The sequence below is a fragment of the Arvicola amphibius genome, chromosome 8 (genome assembly GCF_903992535.2).
Source record: "Arvicola amphibius chromosome 8, mArvAmp1.2, whole genome shotgun sequence".
NCBI classification, from domain to species: Eukaryota; Metazoa; Chordata; class Mammalia; order Rodentia; family Cricetidae; genus Arvicola; species Arvicola amphibius.
The window spans coordinates 38,037,902-38,060,172 of NC_052054.1; the positions used below are offsets into that span (position 1 = coordinate 38,037,902).

Sequence of the window (22,271 nt, forward strand, 5' to 3'; positions counted from 1 at the left end):
TAAAAGACATAGATTGAGAATCCAGACCCCAGGACCAAAATATTGGCTTTGAGTTCCAGGACTGCTTTTCACTGGCTCTATGGCTTTACACAGCGAATCTAAAACAAGAATTTATCAGGAAAACCGTCAGGCGAGGGCACCAATATTTAATTTTTTCTAAGAAACCAAAGCGTCTCAGCAGCGCTATTTCATAGCGAAATTAAGTAGAACTACAACTTTGTGCTCACATAGCATGAAGTCTATGATAAACAGAGCAAAGCTTCTGGGTTCCAAGAGTTCAGAGTTCAATGAGAGAGGTAAGTACATGGCACACAGTGAAGTCACAGCAAACGACACTTGGAAACACTGTTCATCTATAGATTCCAAGTATATGGAAGCATATACCCTGTCAAGTGCCAAGAATACAACATAAAAGGTGTCTAGTATCTCCTCATGAATCAAAGAATTAGGGCACAAGGTAAGCATTCAAAACATCATATCAGTGAGCAATGTTAAAATGGCTTATTGATAAATGAAAGAATGAAACCTGCTCTAGAATTTCTGGATGGTGAGAAGAGGTAGGAACGGACATGGAGAACAAGGAAAGTAAATTTAACAATGTGGGCCTTGTTTGTCTAAATATTTGATCACAGAGCTATTGCTTCCTGGAGAAGGAACGAACACAGAGTTCTAAAAGGATTTGTTAAGCAGCTATAGATTGATGTTTTTGTACCTTAAAGATGTCTGGGATAGAGACCGGAGACAATTCATTTGTTTGTTTGGAGCAACAAAACCACTAGGGCATCCTTAACTTAAAATATTGCTTCTCTCTTTAAAAAGGTGATCTCATTAAACCAGGTTCTAGTAGGGTGAACAAGGAGTGGTGAGAAAAGTGGATGCCTTATGGTCTTTCAGATGACCCTAAGCAAGGCTCATAACAATGGAATGACAGGCATTGTAGCCAGGGAGAAACACGGAGGGAAAAGAAATGACTTAAAATGAGTTATAAGGAAGCATATTGTTTGATGGTTATGTAAGCAGAATATACATAGGGAGCAAGGTGAGCCAAGGAGAAACAGTATGCTTGCCCAGCACAGGGATAACAGCCATCCAAGCTACCCATCACACTTACAGTGTATTCCATGGTGCCATGCGGCTTCTGTACCACCATCTTCTTCTCTTTTTTATCATGAGTTTTGCTTTGATTGTCATCTGAAGAATTAAATCATATGCCGGTGAATAATTTCATTTTCAGGAATTGAAGACAGACTACATCTACATTATATGAAAATCCACTATCAAATTAATATAAAATAATACCAGTAAGAAAATAGGCTCTGAGCAGAAATGGACCACACTCATAAAGCACAGGGCATCTGTGATTACAGAATAAATGATTAATGCTCATCATAATCAAATAATACAAGCAAAAACATGATAAGGTTTCCAGTTATTAAAATATTAGTTTAAATTAGACTACTTAATGACAATGAGGATGCAGATAAACCAGAATTATCATTATATAAACACATAAATGTACATAATGCAAATGACTTTAGCCTTTTAGAAAATGGTTTGCTTTGTGTAGCAATAGCTGTAAGATGACTATTCTCTGATTTAGTCATCTTTCTTTTAAGAATTTATGAGCACAAACTAAAATAAAAGATAGTAAATACACATTGCTTAAAATATTTACGTTTTAAAAAAGTGAAAAGAGCCATAATTCTAAGAAGAGATTAGGGTGGACTACAGATTTTGTTATGCTTTTAAGTTTGGTTTGTTTTATTACTTTGAGACTGGTTCTCATATATTGTAGGCTAGAACTGAACTCTCTATATAGCCAAGGATGAGTCTGAACTCCATCTCCCACACACAGGTGTGTACTACTACACTCGGTTCATGCAATGCTGAGGAGCAAACCAAGGCTTTCTGCATACTAGGCAGACACACTGACAACTAAGACACCTTTCGCTTATTATAGATCAAAATGATCCAAAATAAAATAACATGTCAGTCACATATAATCCAATTTAATTATTATAGTTAAATACACTGTCATATATTAATCTATATGTCAAAAACCATGGAGTCATATTCCAATGGGTTGAAAAAATCAGCATAACAAGAGAATGTAAAATAAAATTAACCAAGAAGAAATACTTCCAGTTTTATCTGGGCAGAGAAAAGTGCACATCAAAACTAGATATCACTTTACACACACCTGACAAGTCAAAGGTGCTGGATAGATACTCTGAGATCAGAAGATCTCAAAGAAACATGAACTGTTACTAGAAACGTAAGCTGATTCAATCACTGCAGCTCCAAGCACCTACAGGTTGTACATCTAAATTGCAACTTAGCTCACAGATGCACAGGGGCTCCCAGGAGGGGAGCACTTTATATACACCCACAATAGCCTGGCTGAGGATATTCATCTCTGTGTCCTCTGAGGCGGGAGGAGGAGGAGAGCTAGAAGGTAAGTAAAATGTGGCAGTGTTCTGGGATTCCAAGGTAGTAATTAAAAATAACAAACTAGAGGTACATGGCCATAGGTTCACGTCAAGAGAGATAGAATTAGATAGACAGATAGATAGATAGATAGATAGATAGATAGATAGATAGATAGATAGATAGATAGATAGACCAGTATCATTCATGCCCATCTATAACAGCCACACACATTTTTAAGAGCACATAAAAAATTGAATACTACAACTCTGAATACATTAGGATGATGTGGCACAGAGACAGAAAAGTCAGAGGAGCAAATGGATATCAATCAATTAATCAATCAATAAGTATGAAGGAGCCTGTCTCTAACCGTTCATAATTTGCTGCAATATAAGAAATGGGAATAACAGCCGGGCGGTGGTGGCGCACGCCTTTAATCCCAGCACTCGGGAGGCAGAGGCAGGCGGATCTCTGTGAGTTCGAGGCCAGCCTGGTCTACAAGAGCTAGTTCCAGGACAGGCTCTAAAAAAGCTGCAGAGAAACCCTGTCTCGAAAAACCAAAAAAAAAAAAAAGAAAAAAGAAAAAAAAAGAAAAAGAAATGGGAATAACTCAGCCACCTACGTCTGAGGTTCTGGCAACACACACACTCCACAGAAATGATCAACATGTGCATTATCTATGCAAAGACATAGGGATGCTGGGCGAGACCAGAAAGGTAGCAGAACGTGTAGTTACATCACATAGGAGTTTTCTGGCTTTTCAATATTTCCTGTAAACAATATTTAAAATAAAAAAAAAATCAAGAGGAGAGAACGAAGACAGTGCCGTGAAAGTTCATCCCAATCACCTTCAGGTGGCCACATGTGGGTAACTTCAGAGAACAGTGCAATTGACCTCAGATAAGACCATTTCATACAGCCACTGCTCAAACAATTTAACCACGGGATTTTTGAGAGTCTCATAACACACATAAAAACTGGGTCACCTAGATCTGGGAAAATAAGCAGTGAAATATTAACAACGTTCTTCCTTTTTCTTAAGGCCATCAAGAGTCAGAGAAACCGAAATTTAGGGCCTTTGCTTGTTTACACGGGAGATGGGCCCCAGGCTACCATTCCCAGAAACATCTTTCCAAAAGTTCTTTTTGACCCAAGGCTATACATTGCTAAATTTCTTAAAAAGGAAAGAGAATGTGTGGTGGTGGTACAAGGGGCGGGGGCACCACAGTGCCCATGTAGTCCGACGACGACTTCCAGAGAGCCAGTTGTCCTTTTCCATCACGGCAAGCAACTATTTGTTAACGTATTCACTCCTTCTTTTGAGACAGGAGCATCTCTAGCGCAGGCTGGCCTCAAAGGCACTACAAACCTGAGGAGAATTCTGGACTCCTGATTGTCTTGCCTCTGCCTCCCAAGTGCTAACATCATGACCACACCCATGTCTTTGTGTGGTGCTGAGGATCAAAGGCAGGGCTCCAGCGTGCTAGGAAAGCGTTCTCCTAACATCTGCAGCCACATCTGCAGCATTGGGCAGCCCCTTCACTGTCTCTCATCTAATTTCTCACTCACTCTATATATCCCGGTTACCGCCTGTCCTTTGCTAGATCCCAAGCAATGCGGAGCACTGTGGCAGGCCCGCTGACGGGTGGAGAGTTAATAAGTGGCAAAGCTATAAAAGAAAATGTGCCTGGTTTAAACCTTTCAGCAGAAGTTTAATATGTACACTTGAATTTAGTAAAAAATAAAGTTTATCTTCCACTGGTACCAATAAAAATGTCAAAATGTAAATGTAATACTACTAAAACAATTACAGTGTCAGAACATGGTCCAAGAATGGAGTCATGTGTGAGGAGAGTCCTGGCAGTTTGTGAGAAAACTCCAAGAAAGCAACACCAAGAGTCTTGTGACCGCAGTTTCTTCAAAACACAGATTTGTTCTTGGGATGTGTTTTTGTGCTCCTCCCAGGAGTATCAGATAGGGCTGATCTTACTTCAGCTGTTGCTATTCATCTGCCTCCATGGAAAACAGTTGTGACACATCCAGCTTTGATATGGAAATGAATAATTTGCATTGATATGGATTTTGCTTTAGTGATTTAAATTTAAGGTCAATTTTGTTATATGTATATGTATTTCTAATAGTGATTAAGGTATTGTGATTGTGTAGTTCATTTAAAAATGTAATGTATATAGGTTGTTAATGGATAGTCATCAATAATAGTAAAACTTGTAGTTATGTTAGTTAGATTTTCTAGATATATAGAGATATATTTAAGTTAAATAGGCATTCTTCATATCTTTCAAAGACTACAGAATATTGCATTTTAAATGTTTTAATAACTTAGGGCTTTTCGTGACAATGAGACATGTCTGCTCCTGGCAGCACCAATCTACTTCAAGAAGATGATGGGCATCAAAGAGGATCCTTATGGAGTTTGATAGCCATTTGGGCAAGAAACTGCTCTTGCCTGGACTATTGCATAAACTGGAAACAGAGAACCCTTAGAGGACTGCTGAACTTGCCTAAATGTGAGATGATCTTTCGGGGTTGCTGATTCAAGAAAAAGTCTGCGAGACATTCTGCAGGACACAGCAGATAGTGACTGAATTGCCTTCGAAATTCCTGCTGCATAGAAATGTCTGCTGGATAGTTATGGGCCTGTAGGCCGAAGATAGATGCACCAACAATACAAAAGAACTTTGGGTGACTGTCCAGGCAGCGAGATGTCTCTGTGATTTCTAGAGTTTTGGAAGTAGCTTACTTCTTGTTCACCTAGGTAATATTATATCCTTCTGGAGTCTTTGATGGAGTTGAAGAATGGATAGATATAGTTTTCCTTAGTTATGATAAAAGATAAAGTAGATATAAATATTGTAACTATAATTCTTGCTTGATAACTGTTGTTATATGTAATTTTGCTATGTTAAAGTTAAAGCCTTCTTTTTATTGTTTAAACAGAAAAAGGGGAAATGATGTAGGAGAGTCTTCTGTTTGAGTTGATTTCATTGGCTAATAAAGAAACTGCCTGGCCCATTTGATAGACTGCCCCTTAGGTGGGTGGAGTAGACAGAACAGGAAGAAGGAAGTGAGGTAGATGGCTCAGTCAGATGCCGCGCCTCTCCTAAGTTAGTCAGACCACCGTGCCTCTCCTGAGAGAGATGCCAGATGCGATGAAGCCAGCCACCAGGTCAGATGTGCTGAATCTTTCCCGGTAAGACACCATTCGTGGTGTTACAAAGATTATTAGATATGGGTTAGTCAAGATGTGAGTAAGAGGCTGGAAATAATGGGCCAGGCAGTGTTTAAAAGAATACAGTTTCCGTGTAATTATTTCGGGTAAAGCTAGCCGGTGGCCGGGAGCTGGGCAGGATGAAAAGCAGGCCTGCCCGCAGCTCCACACTACACAGCTTGTCCTTGTGATAGTACACTTCACTCAGGTGGCTCAACTCTCAGAGTATAAAATGTCTGATGCTCTGAATAAAGTTGGCCATTGCATGAGACTTTAGTCTGCCTCATTTTTTGACTCCATTCTCCAAGCTCCATTCTCAAGAACAGTAAACAAGAGGGGAAGTGATTGAGTCAGTAAAGTACTTCTCTGTATGCATAGAGTCTACAATCACATCTCCAGTGGAGAAAATTGGATTGTGGCATCTGTAGTACTAGCACTGTGGGGCAGAAGAAACAGGTAGATCTCTGGAGCTCACTGACCAATTAGTCTGTTGAAAGGGTGATCTCCAAGTTTCGTGGGGTCCTTTCTCACAAAGTAAGTGGAGCCCATGTGGTGTGCGCACACCCTCAGGCTATGCTGAAGAGGTGGAAGCAGAGCTATGAAAACTTTTAATAAATAAGGAAACACTTGATATAGAACTCTGGTCTCCACATACATACATGAGCACAGCCCTTCCTGAGAGAGTCTAAGAATGTGAAATATTTGAGGTGGAGCTTAAAATGACCTGATCGTCGAATGTCTTTGAGATGTCATAATGACATCTGGCACTTAAGGTAGAATGAACTTCCTGATAGAGATCAACTACCCGGACATGTCTGATTGTGAGGAAAACACTTCACTACAATAACATCACACTGGGAAAACTGCATGCACATGTCAAAGTCACACACCAGACAAGAGGCTCTGTCGCTAGCCAAATAAAGAGAGCAGGAAGTAACTGGCCCATTTTAAGAATCATAACCATCTTTGTGCCATGGTTTCAGAATGTGAGGTTTCACTTTACTTCTTACAGTTAGCTAGAAACATGACCAACTCTGTGCCCCAGGGAATGAAATCAAGACAGGCTCTGCAAAACACAGCCAACAGGCAATAGAGATTTCTGATCCTGGAGAAAGGTAGGAAGGAGCAGGGACAGTCGCAGGAAAAGACAGAGATCCAACTCCAGCACTGAAGGTGAGGGCCTATGGTTATCCTCATACATGATTATGATGTACCTTTGTCCTAACCACCTTACTCCTCCCATTCCAGTCTCAGGCCTCCTCATACCTACCCTTTATACCTACCAAATCCTAACTCTCTCCTTTACTTCAAGGATTTGGAGGGGGAAAAAAGTAAACTATTTAAAGAGAGATGAGAAAGCTAGCTCTGTATTTCTCAGAAAATATTCTGAGCCAAGTTATCAAACATTTTTACCAGCCCTATCTACAAGATAAAATGAAAATGGGCTATATGAGACCATGTTTCAAAATAACACTTGAGATGGGGATGTAGTTTAGTTGGTATAGTTCTTGCCTAGCTTGTAAGAAACCCTGGATTTAATCACTAGCAATGTATAAATGGGCTGTGGTGATGGGATTACATCAGTATTCCCAGAAAGTTGGAGGTTGAAGCAAGAAGATCAAACAGACAAAGCCATCATTGGCTACACAGAAAGTCTAAGGTCCACATTTGGCTAAGTGAGGCCTGAAATGTTCTAAAGAGTTTAAATAAATAAATATTAGATTATCTTGGGCTGGGGAGATGGCTCAGAGGTTAAAAGCACTGACTGCTCTTCCAGAGGTCCTAAATTCAATTCATGCAACCACACGATGGCTCATAGTCATCTATGAAGAGATCCGATGCCTTCTTCTGATATGCAGGCAAAATGTAGACAGAACACTGTATAATAAATAAATAAATAAATAAATAAATAAATAAATAAATAAATAAAATGATAAGATTATCTGGATACAAGTCCAGATGATAAAATAATGCCCTCAGAACCCATTTTACAAAGGAAAGATGGTTTCAACAGCATTCAAATAAGAGGAAATCTGAGACACAAAGGAAACACCGTCCATGTCTCTAGATCTTTCAAAGAACCCCAGCTTCATGTCCCAATACTAGAAACTGATGCATTTGGCATTAACAGCTTGATGTGCTTGATGTCATTAACCAGAGAATCAGATCACATGCCATCTCATGTTACCTTATGCCATCTTATGCCACAAAACATCTGACAACAATTTCACTTTGGAATCAAAAAATGAGTGCATTCCACTGGCTTTATGATAGAAAGCAAGTTACTTGAAAGTGTTCCACATCAAGTCTGTCATCTACAACAAAAGGAACTGTCTGATAATGTCACCGAGCAAACAGTCAGATACATGTGATGCCGTATGAATCTTGGACCCGGGCATAGAGTAAGCACAGTTGCCATTATTATTAGTCATGGTGCAAATGACGCGTGTATGCAGCCATTTAAATAGATGAGTGATAAAAATTCTAAGGCATCATCAAAGGGCTTTCATTCCAGAAAGGCAGTCATGCGGTATTGAGAGAACAGATTAATAAAAAAAACACTTAAACGAAAAAAACCCTTGTTGATCACCAGGTGAGGGATATAGGCCCCCTCACCTTCAAAAGCATCAGACACATTCTGCTGCATTTTTAAAAATAATACAATAATAACAACACACATTACAACTGTTAGAAAACTAAAGATAGAATAAACAGCCTTAACCTCGCCCAAGATTATATAAGCAACAATGACCACTAAGACGGAAACTCCCTGACCTGTTGAACAGAGAGCTTTCTTGAGTTGTCAGGCACGGTGGTGTGGTCTTTAGATGACATAGGTACCTCTGAGGCATCCCCGATCCTTTAAGTAGCCTCTCATACATATTCGTATAAGCAACTCCAATCAACACAAGTTGGACTGCCGTGGCATTGTTACTCGGGGCTGTCACTAGTTCCCTCCCAGGGATGAGCATCTGGGTCTGTTTATGTCTACCCAAGAGTAGTGTCACACAACACTTACAGGTCTACAGAGTCTGGCTAATTACTTACAGTCACCCAAACCTTAGTTCACAGGTGTGGCCTGGCCCTAAAAGACCCCACAGGTACTGCGCAAGTTTGTTATCTCCATCTCCCAGTGTGCTTTGAGGACAAGTCTCTAACTGCAACTTCAGCAAAGCCTTGAAGGCTTGTAGACATGGTCCCTCCTAGTACTCTAAGTAACAACTAAGTAAGTACTCAGTGCCACAGGAAGCCAAATCCAGTTATTCACATAGAAAAAATAACTACCTTTGGGATGAAGACAAACTCAGAAACAGTAGGGTTTGTGGAGACAGTTGGAAACCCCGGAGATAAAGAAGGAATTTTGTATCACAGTGGACTTTACTTTCACAGGGCTGGAGAGATGGCTCAGCGTTTAAGAGCACTACTTCCAAAGGTCCTGAGTTCAATTCCCAGCAACCACATAGTGGCTCACAGTCATCTGTAATGACATCTGGTACCCTCATGAGGAAGAGACCTACCTGGTCAGTTGTCCTCAACAACTTTGACCATGAAACCCAATATGGGCAAGTTCAACAGACCCACCATATACAGGTTGCCCATGCATGCTTCGGCAAATATTAAAATGCAGAAACTAATGGGATGTGCTCCAGCTACCCCTGTGCTTATCCAGGCTATCCTGGGAAATTAAACTCTCCTCAAGTACACCCCTGTAAACTGAGACAAGATTTCACATTATATTCCAAAAGCAATTAAGCAAGAGAAATCAGTAGAGCAATAATGTAATTCAGTGGTAATAAACTTTCCTAGCATGTATAAGGCCATGGATTTGATCCCCAGCACCACAGTAAGACAAAGAAAAGAAAGAAGGAAGGAAGAAAGGGAGGAAGAAAAGAAGGAAGGAAGGGAGGAAGGAAGGAAGGAAGGAAGGAAGGAAGGGAGGGGGAGGGAGGGAGGGAGGGAGGGAGGGAGGGAGGAAGGAAGGAAAGAAGGAAGGAAGGAAGAAAGGAAGGAAGGGAGGAAGGAAAGAAGGAAACACTAGTTAATATCAATATAAGAATCCCTATATAAGTGTTTATATTCAGTTGTCTTGGAGTCCCTAATCCAAGTGAAAGATAAGAGTTTTAAGTATGAAAAAGGAAAAACTATTAGCTAGTTAATTTCCTACCTAAATAGCCAACATTATCACAAAAATATCAAAAATTTATAAAATTGCTTTAAAAGCTGTCCAGACATAATATTTTTTTAAAAGATAGGGTTTCTCTGTGTAGCCTTGGCTGTCCTAGAACTTGTTTTGTAGACCAGGCTGGCCTCAAACTCAATAGTTGTAATAGAAAAAGAATTGAGGAAATTCCAAACATGTCGTCTACCAATAGGATGCCTAGCAATAAATATATCATGGCAATAGCAAGACACATATTAAGAAAAGTTTAAAACTTCAGTGATGAATATAAAAGGAAGTTTAGAAAAAGGGAGAGGCATGCAATGCTCTCACAAAGGAAAGCTCAATTATATCATTTTCATTTCTAATTAAAAATTTAGATTAAATGCTGCTTAAGTGAAAAATAAAGTTATTTTAGAGGAGAAACTCTGAATTTATAATCAGTTTTTATCTAAAAGCATAAATGTATAAAGTAATCAAATCATATTTCAATGTATGTCTTTATATTTTAAATATATATTTCAGAGACATAATCGCAGAATCATATAGTCTACTGTTTTATAAAGTTACAGTAATTAAAACACTGCAGCATATAATTAAAAACTGGGCATTTAGCGTAGAGAAAATCATCACCATTAAAAACTAGTGGGAAGCTAGGCGGTGGTGGCACACACCTTTATTCCTAGCACTCGGGAAGCAGACGCAGGCAGACCTCTGTGAATTCGAGACCAGCCTGATCTACAAGAGCTCGTTCCAGGACAGGCTCCAAAACTAAAGAGAAACCTTGTCTTGGAAAAAAAAAAAAACCTAGTGGGAAAAGCTGGATTTCCTTACCAATACCATGCAACTTCCTCTGGGTGGGTAGGTTCAGTTTCTGCATTAAATAGACTGTCAATGAGTCCAGTTCTATAATGAATCCCCATGCAATTTTGAGTAAATACATAAAATAGGGATGTCAATAAAGATTAGACAAGGCGATTCTGGAAAAGCAATCTAGAGTGGGAGAAACGAGAGCTTAAAGATAACTAAATGAGGCGGTGCAGACAGAAAAAGTTAGATCACTGAAAGTCATTGATTCAAGATTTTATAACAAAGCCAGATGTGGTGACACATGCCTTCAGCCTCAGCGACTCAGAAGGCTGAGGCAGGAGGATCAGCTAAGCTCAGGAGTTTGATGTCAGTCTAAGAAACGCAAGAAGACTCTCTTTCAAAGGAAAAAAAAAACAATGAAAACTAAAATCAGAAGTGACTTTGAATAAAATATAGGACATGGATTTCTTCATAAACAAATAACATATTCTCCCATTGGAGAGATACTCACATCTCTTCACTTAATAGGTCAATGTTGCTAATTAGAGTTACTGAGAGATGAGTAACTCTGGAAAAAACTAAATTATGAACTGTTACAACTTTAAAGAGAAATAAAAAATAAGTGTCAAGAAGGACTACACTCTGTATTTTACCCTCTGACACAAAGGAAATCATAGAGTACACACTGCTTCCTCTCTCTCAAGCATGGCACACCCAGTATATCGTTATGACTGGTCAGTAGTGATATTCCTTACTGCCGTTAGTGTTTAATTCACGTTGAACCGTACTGACTGGAAATCTGGAGGTGTTCCAAAGGCAGGGAAGCGGTCGGTCTCGAGGACTGTTCTACCACAGCAGTCCTGCCTGCCAGTCCTCCTGGATGAGTAATGAATGAAATAAGCCCCGTGGCATGTCCCCAGACTCAGTGACTATGTAAGGACAGTTGTTTTGGTCAGCATCTGATTTATATTAGCCATAAACACAATGGGTGTTTTGGGCATGCCTACACATGTGACTAGTAATCTTAGGGTCTCGGTACTTGTGAATTCACTTAAGGTGAGTGTCAACATTACCATCACTAAAATTACAGCCTAAGGGAAGAAAGTTCACCCACAGTCTCTTTTTTCTCTATACTAAGAAACAAGAGTGTTCTGGGGAAATGTCAAACACATTGGAGCTCTGTTTTGTGTTGGCTTGGTTTTGCTTCAGAGTTGACTTGCGGGGATGAGAGCTATGGCTCATGACACCAAAGCTATGATTCTAGAATCAGAGGGCAGAATGTTAGTTTCTGTCACATGCTAGCCCACATGTGCTTTGGTGAATTCCTTAGCATCTCATTCTTTACTCATGTAAAACAGGCTGCTGTTTCCTGTTGTTCATCATGAGGAGTCATGAAGGCAGTGAGGAAAGCAAGCATCCAATCCACAGCACTCATTCATCCAAAAGACACTCTCTCCTTCCTAAAATTTGTTCCTTCTCCCCTTCCTACCCTTTTCCCACCTTTTAAACGTTCTTTTTAAAAAATCTGTTTTTTCCCATGGCATCATGGGTATAAGTGGACAAATTAAATTTTAAAAGGAAATATATAAAATATAAAATAGTCCCCAGTAGGTTCCGAATTCACCAGTGCTTTGATCTTGAAGGGCTTTCCAGCCTAGAGACCATGACAGTTCTGCTGTTGCCAAGGCACCCAGCCTCTGAGCCTGAGTGTTTTGCTATGGACTTTTCTGCCTCACTTGGTGACGACTGGTTTTTCAACCCGATAACTACCACTCATCAGCGGTTGTCCAACACATGTGTGCAGGTCTCAGGCTGTGAGACTGACCACTGAACATAACACACATCCAGGGAACCAGACTTGTGTGGCACTAATGGCAATGGTTATGACAGGTCTAACCTCTGAACTCAAGAGCAGATGTAGGAGAACTGGGTTTTCAACACATGGCTTCCCGGTCAGCATCAGTACTTTTGCTTGCTTGTTTCAGCAATGACAAGAACAGGCTACAGGAGGCCGTGCTGGAGGAGGCATGGAGGCTTCCACAGAGCAGGGATGCTCTCCTTGAGGCAAAGCCAATACAGTCACAGCAGTTTTACCAGAGGCATTTGTTTCGCTGCTACTAACTTACAGAGAGACACTCACATTCAAATCTCTTAACTCTGTTTCAAACTTTGGAATGATTTCCCTTTAGAACCAGACTTACCTGTGCAGATATCTTGAATTTTTTTAAAAGTAAGGTAAGTTTTATAAACAGGACAGCTAGAAATTCCATAGCCATATGGATGCTGAAAGTAGAGCCTGGAATAAAAACCAAGAACACCATGACCCTGAAGCCCAAGCTGGAGGCTCAAGAAGCACTGAAGCCGTCGTCAACACAACCATCTCTCTGCAGGTCTCTGAGAACTTCTTGGAATGTGGAAACAAGGGGGCTTTCAGACTGTGAAGTACTTATTAATGCATGCCATGAGGCCAGAGAGCAAAAGACACATGAGATGGGCATTCTTCCCATTGGAGAGTCTTGCACTCTGTCTTCTTTTGGTTCTTGTTGCTCAATATTTGTTAATCTGAGATATGCACAATCGATTTTATAATTTATAAACTTTATAATTGACAGTCATACAATTTGTTAATTACGGCATCAAAGTGAGGCACTAGATCAGCATTTTGGGGAAACCAGAATGCATTTTATATTCATGTTCATTACTTTGTATTTTTAGGTTTAATTCTTGTGATGTTCACCACCAATCAACTTCTTTTCTTAATCTTAAAGTCAAAATTTTGATGTATTTAAGATTAAGAAGCTCTGTACTCCATTTTTTTATTGGATATGTGTTCTTTTGGTCACCAATTCCTTGAGATCTTTGTATATTTTGGAGATCAGACATCTGTCTGATGTAGGGTTAGTGAAGATCTTTTCCCATTCTGTAGGCTGTCGTTTTGTCTAAACAGAGAACTCTCAACAGAAGAAACTAAAATTGCTGATGTATGAAAACAACCTTCCTCAAGACCCAGTAATACCACTTTTGGGTATATATCCAAAGGATGCTCAATTGTGCCACAAGGACACGTGCCCAACTATTTTTATAGCAGCATTGTTTGTCATAGCCAGAACCTGGAAACAACCTAAATGGACCTCGACCGAAGAATGGATAAGGAAAATGTGGTACATTTACACAATGGAGTACTACACAGCAGAAAAACAGGATGACATCTTGAATGTTGCAGGAAAATGGATGGAGCTAGAAAACATTATTTTGATAATGTTTACACAGAAAGTAAACATTATTATCCCAGACACAGGAAGACAATTATCACATATACTCACGCATAGGTGGTTTTTAAATATAAAGCAAAAAAAAAAAAACCCCAAAAAACAGCCTACAAACCACAATCCCAGAGAACTTAGACAACAATGAGTACACTAAGAGAAACTTACATAGATCTAATCTACATGGGAAGTAGAAAAAGACAAGATTTCCTGAGTAAATTGGGAGCATGGGGACCTTGGGGAAGGGGAGAGACAGAGAGGGGAGCAGAGAAAAATGTAGAGCTCAATAAAAATCAATTTAAAAAAATAACAAAACAAAACAAAAAAGATTAAGAAGTTCTCTCCCTCTCAGTAATTTATTTCAGGAAATATTTGAAAAACATTCAAGCACATGTTTGTCCAGAAACATGTTTCTGGACACTTCTAGCGTCTGAGACTGTTTTGTCTTTGAACTTGAAAAAGAACTTTCACCTCTCAACTGAAGACTTTCATTGTTCTAGCACAGACTATTAAATCTGTGCCTTGCTCTCACCTTTGCTCCCTCACAACAATGACTTGTTTTATTTTTTAGACAAGGCCTCTCTGTGTAGTTCTGTCTGTCCTGAAATTTGCTATTTGGAACAAATTTTGCCTTAAATTCACAGAGACTTGCCTGCCTCTGTTTTCCAAGTGCTTGGATTAAAGGCATGCACCATTATGTCCAGTCTTGCAATAAAAATTTATACTTTCATTTAAAAATAATTTTCAAGTCATTTATCCATGACCCATAAATCCCTCCTACAGTTAACCTACATTTTCTTCTTCATCTTGTCCTACATATGGTGAGCTTTTTTTTGATTTCTATGCTCAACTAGGTGTTTCTGCTCCTGAGTGCATGCTTCCTGCCTCACGGGGCTTTGATTACTGCTTCTGTTCCCACGGTTTCAGTCTTTTCACCAAGAATGTGTTTTATTCTCTGATCCATGTCTCCCTAGCTTCTGACATCTTGACATCTTGCTTTTCGCTTTCTTCCTTAGCTACATCCTTGTATATTTTAGAGAAATATTAATTATGACGTTTCTTTGTAGTGGAAATTGAACTAAGCCTTGGACAATCAAGCAAGTTCTTTATCATGGAGAGCCAGCTCCAGCCTCTTATCCAGTCTTTCAAATCTAAAGTATAAGAAAATGTTCTGCCTTTGAGCAGAAGGTTATATATTATTATATATTAAAGACCTGGCTTATTTATGTTTGAAAAAGGACTTATCAAAATAATGTTAAAACCTTGGCATTCTAAGCATGTGAGCTGAAGCAAAAATCAAATGACAGATATGAAACTCACCCGTGTGGTTTTAAAGGGGAAAAACAAAGCCCTGAGCAAAAGTGTCAGCGTGTGAAAAGTTAGTTGAGGTTGCCACCGAGGGAAAAAACCCAGTTGTGGGTTACTTTGATGTTTTCATGAGAAACGAAAATCTACAGCAAGCAAAAAGCAGAGGATTTCCGTTTTTGAACTTTCTCCCATTAATTTTCTTCTGAATGCAGGATGGGAAACTGTGATCTAAGTGTTGAATAAAGATGCATCGGAGGTTAAGGGGTACATGCTCAACCCTGCACCAGGAGGCTCAACAAAACCATCATGCATCTGAGGCTAGCCTGGGCTACACAGTAAGACTGCCACCTCAGGAACAAAGAAGAAACAAACCAAAGAAAGAAAGGAAAGAAGGGAGGGGGGGGGGAGAGAAGGAGAGCAGAAAGAGGGAAAGGGTGTGGGAAAGCAAAGAGCCACATTCACAGCAAGAAACCTCCCTAAGTAAATTTTTGCCTTCGGTCATCTCAAAATGCCATGCTCTTACTTAGATAAGTCCTTTATGTTTATTATAATGGCTTCCCAAATAGAATTGCATTAAAGTTTCTACATTGTTATCCAGGATCCTGAGCATTAACACCTTATAATAAGATATTATGATATTTTAATAATGCACCTTATTTTAAGTTGTTTTCTTTTCCTGACTTCTAAAATCTCCCCCATCTCATCTCATGCTTGCAGCTGCATAGGTGTGTTTCAATTGAAGAATGGTCCTACATCGAAATCTCTGCATTTCTAATATTCCCATTCTAACTGCAGGATTTAGGAGGGGATGTGTGCACTATTCTAATAACAAAAGTTAATTGTATTGCTAATTTAATAGAGTTTGGTTCTTTGGTAAATTAATCATCTTTTGGAAGATTTTTAAATGCTCCAATGGATTGTATAAAGCTTGGCTAGGCATGGTTGCACATACTTTTAATTCAACCAAGGCAAAGGCAGTGGCAGAAGGGCAGAGGGGCAGAGAAGCATGGGGCAATGGGGCAGAGAGGTAGAGAAGCAGGGGGCAGAGGGTCATGGGACAGAGGGGTAGGGGGGCAGGAGGGCATGGGGACAGAGGCAACGGCAGGAAGATCTCTGTAAGTTAAAGGTCAGTCAGCCTGGACAACACAGTGAGACTCTGTCTTTAAACATTTTTTTTTCTCAAAACTCAGTGAAAGCTACTGTTTAAAGTGTAGTATGACACAGAACCACTAAATAGATTCTTTTAACAATATTTGTTACATATATATATATATATATATATATATATATATATATATGACCTGTATATATGTCTGTGCACCACATGCATGCACTGACTGAGGAGGCCAAAAGAGGGCATTGGATCCTCTGGAACTAGAGTTATAGTCAGTTGTCAGCTGCCATCGAGGTCCCGGGAAGTGGACCTGGGTTCCCTGTAAAAACAGTGAGTGTTCTTAAGCTCAGAGACATCTCTCCATGACCCCTACACAACTTCTTAAGCAATATAAGTAGAAGTGTTTTTTAAAAAGGAAGTTCTATATATTAGTAACTATACATGCAAGCATAGAAATGCTGAATTCACTTGTTCTAGAAGAATTCTGATAATATTTACTGCCTTTAAATGTTGTGCTAGATACTGGACCATGAATTATCTGATGCAATCTGTCTTAATGTGACTACTTCCTTTCCTACTCTTTTCTCAAAAAAAAAAAAAAATAGAACATTTACAGAATCAGGGCCATTTGTTGCAATGAGGCAATTCTAGTGACTCAATCTCTCCAAAACATTCTTCATCAGCATCTTATCATGGTGTCAGGAGACAGCAATGACTTATTGCCAAAGCTGCAGTGAATCACAGATAAATCTATCTGGAAAAGCAAACAGCATTATTTTGTCAAAGTACCCTTCTGCAATACATAATGTTCAACAAATGAAGGGAGAAAATTCCTGCAGGGTGTAGTGGCACAAGGAGGCAGAGGCAGGTGGATCTTTGAGTTCGATGCCAGCCTGGTCTACACAGTGTGTTCCAGGACAGCCAGAGCTACATAGTGAGACCGTTTCTAGAGATAAAAAGAAAAAGAAAACAAACTCCCTTATAATTTCTGTACCCAGATAAGACAACTCTCATTTACACCTTTTCTGTCTTCATTTCTGAGCCGATGCTGAAACTTAGCTGCTTCTTTTGCATCTCTGTTTGTGCCTTGGGTCATTTCTTTTATACACATACTCACCTCACATCTGTAAAGAGCAATTAACTAAGCCCCTTGAGAGAAATGCCCTAGCTCTTCAAAAAACACCTCCAAACAAAAACTCCATCACCTTCCTTCCTCATTCTTGAGTTCCCAAATTTGCCATGTACTAACTTTGCTCTTTTTCTTCCTCAGACACTATACTAATTAGCATATGCTGCTTGTGTATGAGCAAAATTTATCCCCAGAACTTCATTTTCCTAAAATCCTCTCTCTGATCACCACAGCCTGCCTTCATCCACTCATATTGGTCCATGTAATAATAGAGCTCCTCCAATTCTGAGTTTCACAAATATAAGACAAGATCCTTGCATTCTGAAGTCTCCTCACTCTCCTGCCACAGCCAGAGTAGCACCACAGAAAGCAGCAGAAACCTGGAACAGGAATCAATCTTAACTCCAGGTCTGATGCTCCCCCTAGTGGTACAGACCCACATCCTGTGATGCCACTCTAGAAGGTAACAGATTCGGTGAGGCCAATCAAATCTGAGCTGGTGTTTGTCCAAGATGGTCAAATGTGGTCAGAGCCAACGAAGCCTGAAATTTAACAGTCCACCCGGAGGCTCGATCCCTGCACTGGATTTTTTCTGATGAAATGCCTCAAATCTCCAAGTTAGTTGTCATCACAGCTATTTTTAAGAAATGGCATAATGACATCTCTTTACTCATTGCTACCAAGGAAAACCACATGGCAATTTCAACCCAGTGACTGTACTGTTACCAATATCCTCCAGAATTCTCAGGAAATGGAAACAAAACCAGAGTACATTCATATATGCACTCGTTCTTTTACTGCAAGCACATGGAAAGAGCCTCTGTCAGGACAGGGAAGTAACCGAGTCAGTGAAGTGCTTGCCTTGTATCCTGAGCTTGATCTCCAGTATCTATATTAAAGAGTCTGGTAGGACGGCCCATCTTGTAACCTCAGCACTGGGAAGCAGAGACAGGTAGAATTTTCACGCCTCCTAGCTAGCCAGGCTAGTCTACTAGATGAGTTCCAGACCATTTAGAGAACCCGTGCAAAATACAAAGCAGATGGTGACAGTGGAATGACACTTGAGGCCTCCAGATGTAAACACAGGTGTCCATCACACACACACACAGACAGACACACACACACAACCTGTTGTGGTGGAGACACTACAGGGTCTAAATCACTGCAGCCTGCAAACGGAGATGGGATAAATACATAAAAATGCAGGTGGCAATCTGGTCTGGCCTGGCCTGGCCTTCCTGGCCAGAGCCAGGAAGAGAATCCCAGAAGACAAGGTCATTGAACTGATTTTGTGAGGTCAGGAAAAGTTAGCAAGGTGAAGACAAAGAGTCGTTTTCAACAATAGACTTTCAACAGATTCCACTACATTAGAGAGCCATTTCAGCAAAGCAAGAAGTCACACAAAACAAGACAAAACGCAACTTTCCTTTATTCGCTTCTTTTTAGAAGGGAATACACTGATACTTTAAACTGTAAGCGCAAGCTTATTAGTTACTTAGGCACTTGAAGTGGCTGGTCATGCTGCATTCTCAGTCAGCAAAAAGGGAGCAATGGATACTGTGGTCACGGAATGGCGCTGCCCACTTTTAAGATGGATTCTCCTGGTGTGGGAAAATTGTCTATACTCTGTCAAGTAAGTTTTAAATAAATGCAGATTAGCCAATAGCCAGGCAGGAAGTATAGGTGGGTCAATGAGAACAGGAGAATTCCTGGAAGAGGGAAGCTCCCTCTGCAGTCCTGTCCAGACACAGAAGCAAGATGTGACTACACTGCTGAAAAAGGAACTGATCCATGTGGCTAACACAGGTAAGAATAATGGGCTAATGTAAGTTATAAGAGTTAATAAGAAGACTGAACTAATGGGCCAATCAGTTTATGATTAATGTAGACCTCTGTGTGATTTCTTTGGGACTTAACGACTGTGGAAACTAGGTAGGACAAAAACCCTAAGTCAACATTCTCCCACCTCAACTAACTTAATCAAAAGAACACCCTTGAAGGCATGCCCATAGGCTAAGTAATGCCTCTCTGATGTGCCTGGAACCTATTAATCAGACCATCACACACACCATTAGGCCCATTGGGAAGTTATGTTAAACATAGACAGAAGACATGCCTCTCTGTAACTGTCCTAATGTGGACCAAGTTCAGGGCCTGCAGAGCAAGTTTGCAAGACCTTATCTTATTGCTTTAACTGCAGGATGCTCTCTGGGTACCACCACTTCATCTTTTCTCTTTCTGTCGAGCAATATTAAACATGTCACGGCCCATACACCAAATTTCTGACTCTTGACACCATCTCTTCACATCCACTGAAATAGACTCCAGACATGCATGTGATGAACAGTAGGTACGAAATGGGTGAGCCTAGCAGAGCTAGATATGCCATCCTTCCCAGTTTATTTTCAGCAATGGCTATTCTAAGAGACCCCATAACATTGTGGATTTATTCTAAAGGAGTGGGCTTTGTGTTTGGTGGTTGTTTTTAGCTGACACATGCTAGTCTCTGCCTCCTGCAAAAATTGTAGTCACTACTATCAATACTTCCATCGACCTATTTATTCCATCTATAGTCTATTTATAGTCCATATATATTCTATTTATGACCACTTAGGAAAAGAAATGAGCCTTGGAAATGTTTCAGTGGGCAAAGTGCCTCCTCACACAAACCTAGAGATCTGAATTTTGATCCCCAACACTTAGGATATAGTGATGATCTCCTATAACCCTACTGCTACGAGGCAGAGAGGAACTCTTGGAGCTAGTTGGCCAGCCAGTCCAGCTGAAACTGAGCTCCATGCTCAGTGAGACCCTGTCTCAACAAATAAGATTGAGAGCAACAGACACACTTTCAGAGCTCAACCTCTGACCCTTGCTTGCATGCACAAGCAAGCATATCTACACACACACATACACACACACACACACACATACACACACACACACACTCACTCATAGAAAAGAACAAGAAAAAAAGCATATTTCTCCTACAGGGAAAATGTTTATCAGCATACGATATGTGATGGACACACTGCTAATGACCAAAGTGCAGAGCTGAATGGAGCCAGCTATTTCACAGCTATCCTTTCATATTATATACCATATAAAACAAGAGCCAGTGACATGGAGTAGTGGCTCTATAAGCTGGTGCTATTATGACAATGAGGACTCAAAATCAGTTTTTAGCAAACTGTTACAGATTTTGATATTTGAAGATGAAAGCCTGTTTTTTTTTTTTTTATTTTGAAATGGGGTTGGGCTTTACTCCCCAGGCTGACCTAAGCTCCCCAATGTAGAGCAGGCTGGCCTCAAATTTGTGATGCCCATACCTAACAGTATAAAATTATTATAAATCATTGTTGCTATTGTTGTTATTGTTTTGAGACAGAATCTCATGTAACCCAGGATCTCTTTAAATTCCCATTCCCCTGGCCTCTACCTCCTGAGTGCTGGGGTTTTAGTTGTACACCACTGTGATCAGCCTACAACAGATTTTCAAACAATATATTCCAACACTGTCATGAATACTCACCAATACTGTAGTATCTCTTCAGTTCTGTGCGTCTGATTTCCTTTAACTGATTGTTTTTTCTCTTCTTTTTCTCATCAGTGCTATATTCCCCCTCCACTGCAATGCTGGATTTGTCTTGTTCCAAAATGACTGAGTTAGCATCTTCTTTCCTGGAATTACTCCTTGTGGCTGTAGCTGAGATGATCTCTGCATTTTGTTTGGCTTGTTTCTTCTTTTTTAGTCTATGAATGAAAAAAGGAAAAACACTGAAGATGTGATTTGCTTCATGCAATCCAAATTCAATGCTGTGGGAGATGGATATGGAATTATCTGATAAATAAAACACTGTGCTTCCCTCCCCATCCATTCTTGCTACACAGCACACAAATTGGCTTCAAGCTTATAACCATCCTGCCCTCAGGGTTCTAAGTGCTGGGCTTACAAGCATGTACCACCAAGTTTGGGTCTTCCTCCATCCCTCTTTTGGCAGAATTGGGGATTAAAGCCAGGGTTTGTACATGCTAGGCAATTACTCTACCACTGAGTGTTATCTTCAATTCTGTTCTCACTTAAAAGAAAAGGAGGAGGAGGAGGAGGAGGAGAAAGAAGAGGAAGAAGTTGTTTGAAGACATAAAACTATTGTTTATAATATAAAACATAAAACTTGAATAGTCTCATAAAACTATTCAAGAGATATTTTTCTTTTCTAACTACTTAAATTTTCTAACATAGAGATCAAGGATCTTTCCTTGGTGCATCCACAATACTAAATTTGAGAGAAGTATGAGATAAAACTTTCTAGATCTGAGAAAAATGGCATTTTTCTGTTGGTTATGAAATGATGAGTATTGTTTTTAAGTCAAGATACTGTAATTCCTCTAGAAGGTCCCATTTGGGCATTGTAAATTTTTAAAAAGTGTTTTGTGATTTTCAGCCATACCTATGAAAAGGAGAACAAGTATGAAACATGTCTTTTATATTGGCTTACATGCAGTATCAAGATTTGTCAGACCTCTCTGGTTTGGGTAACTCTTTTCATTTATACACGCGAGTGCTAAAGCTCTACATCTCTTAAGAGCTAAAATCCCCTAGTGATAGTACAAGATAGCCATTATGAATAATCATTGTGATTGCTAATGTAAGCACTGGCTGATAACTTAGTGAACAAATTTGATGCTTCCAGCTTTTTACCCACAAGGCCCCGGGAGCTGAAGTTTATCATCATTCACTGAATCCGGCCCCTAAAAATGTCTTCCAAGAGACGCATGCTGTGCACTGAGCTGATGTACACCTTGTAGTCAACTAGTCCATGGGA

The 22,271-nt window shown here is 39.9% G+C and overlaps 1 protein-coding gene across 3 annotated transcripts in view; it reads right to left on the bottom strand.

The window, feature by feature from the left end:
• Positions 1 to 22,271, bottom strand: part of Ncoa7 (nuclear receptor coactivator 7) — a 141,466-nt gene that overhangs the window by 51,826 nt on the left and 67,369 nt on the right. For all 3 annotated transcript variants that reach the window (XM_038339134.2, XM_038339136.2, XM_038339135.2), the window contains exons 3-4: positions 20,978 to 21,198; positions 1,112 to 1,191 (exon numbers count right to left, since the gene is read on the bottom strand). In XM_038339134.2, the coding sequence (XP_038195062.1) occupies positions 1,112 to 1,191; positions 20,978 to 21,198 (301 nt within the window). The remainder of the gene's footprint in view (positions 1 to 1,111; positions 1,192 to 20,977; positions 21,199 to 22,271) is intronic.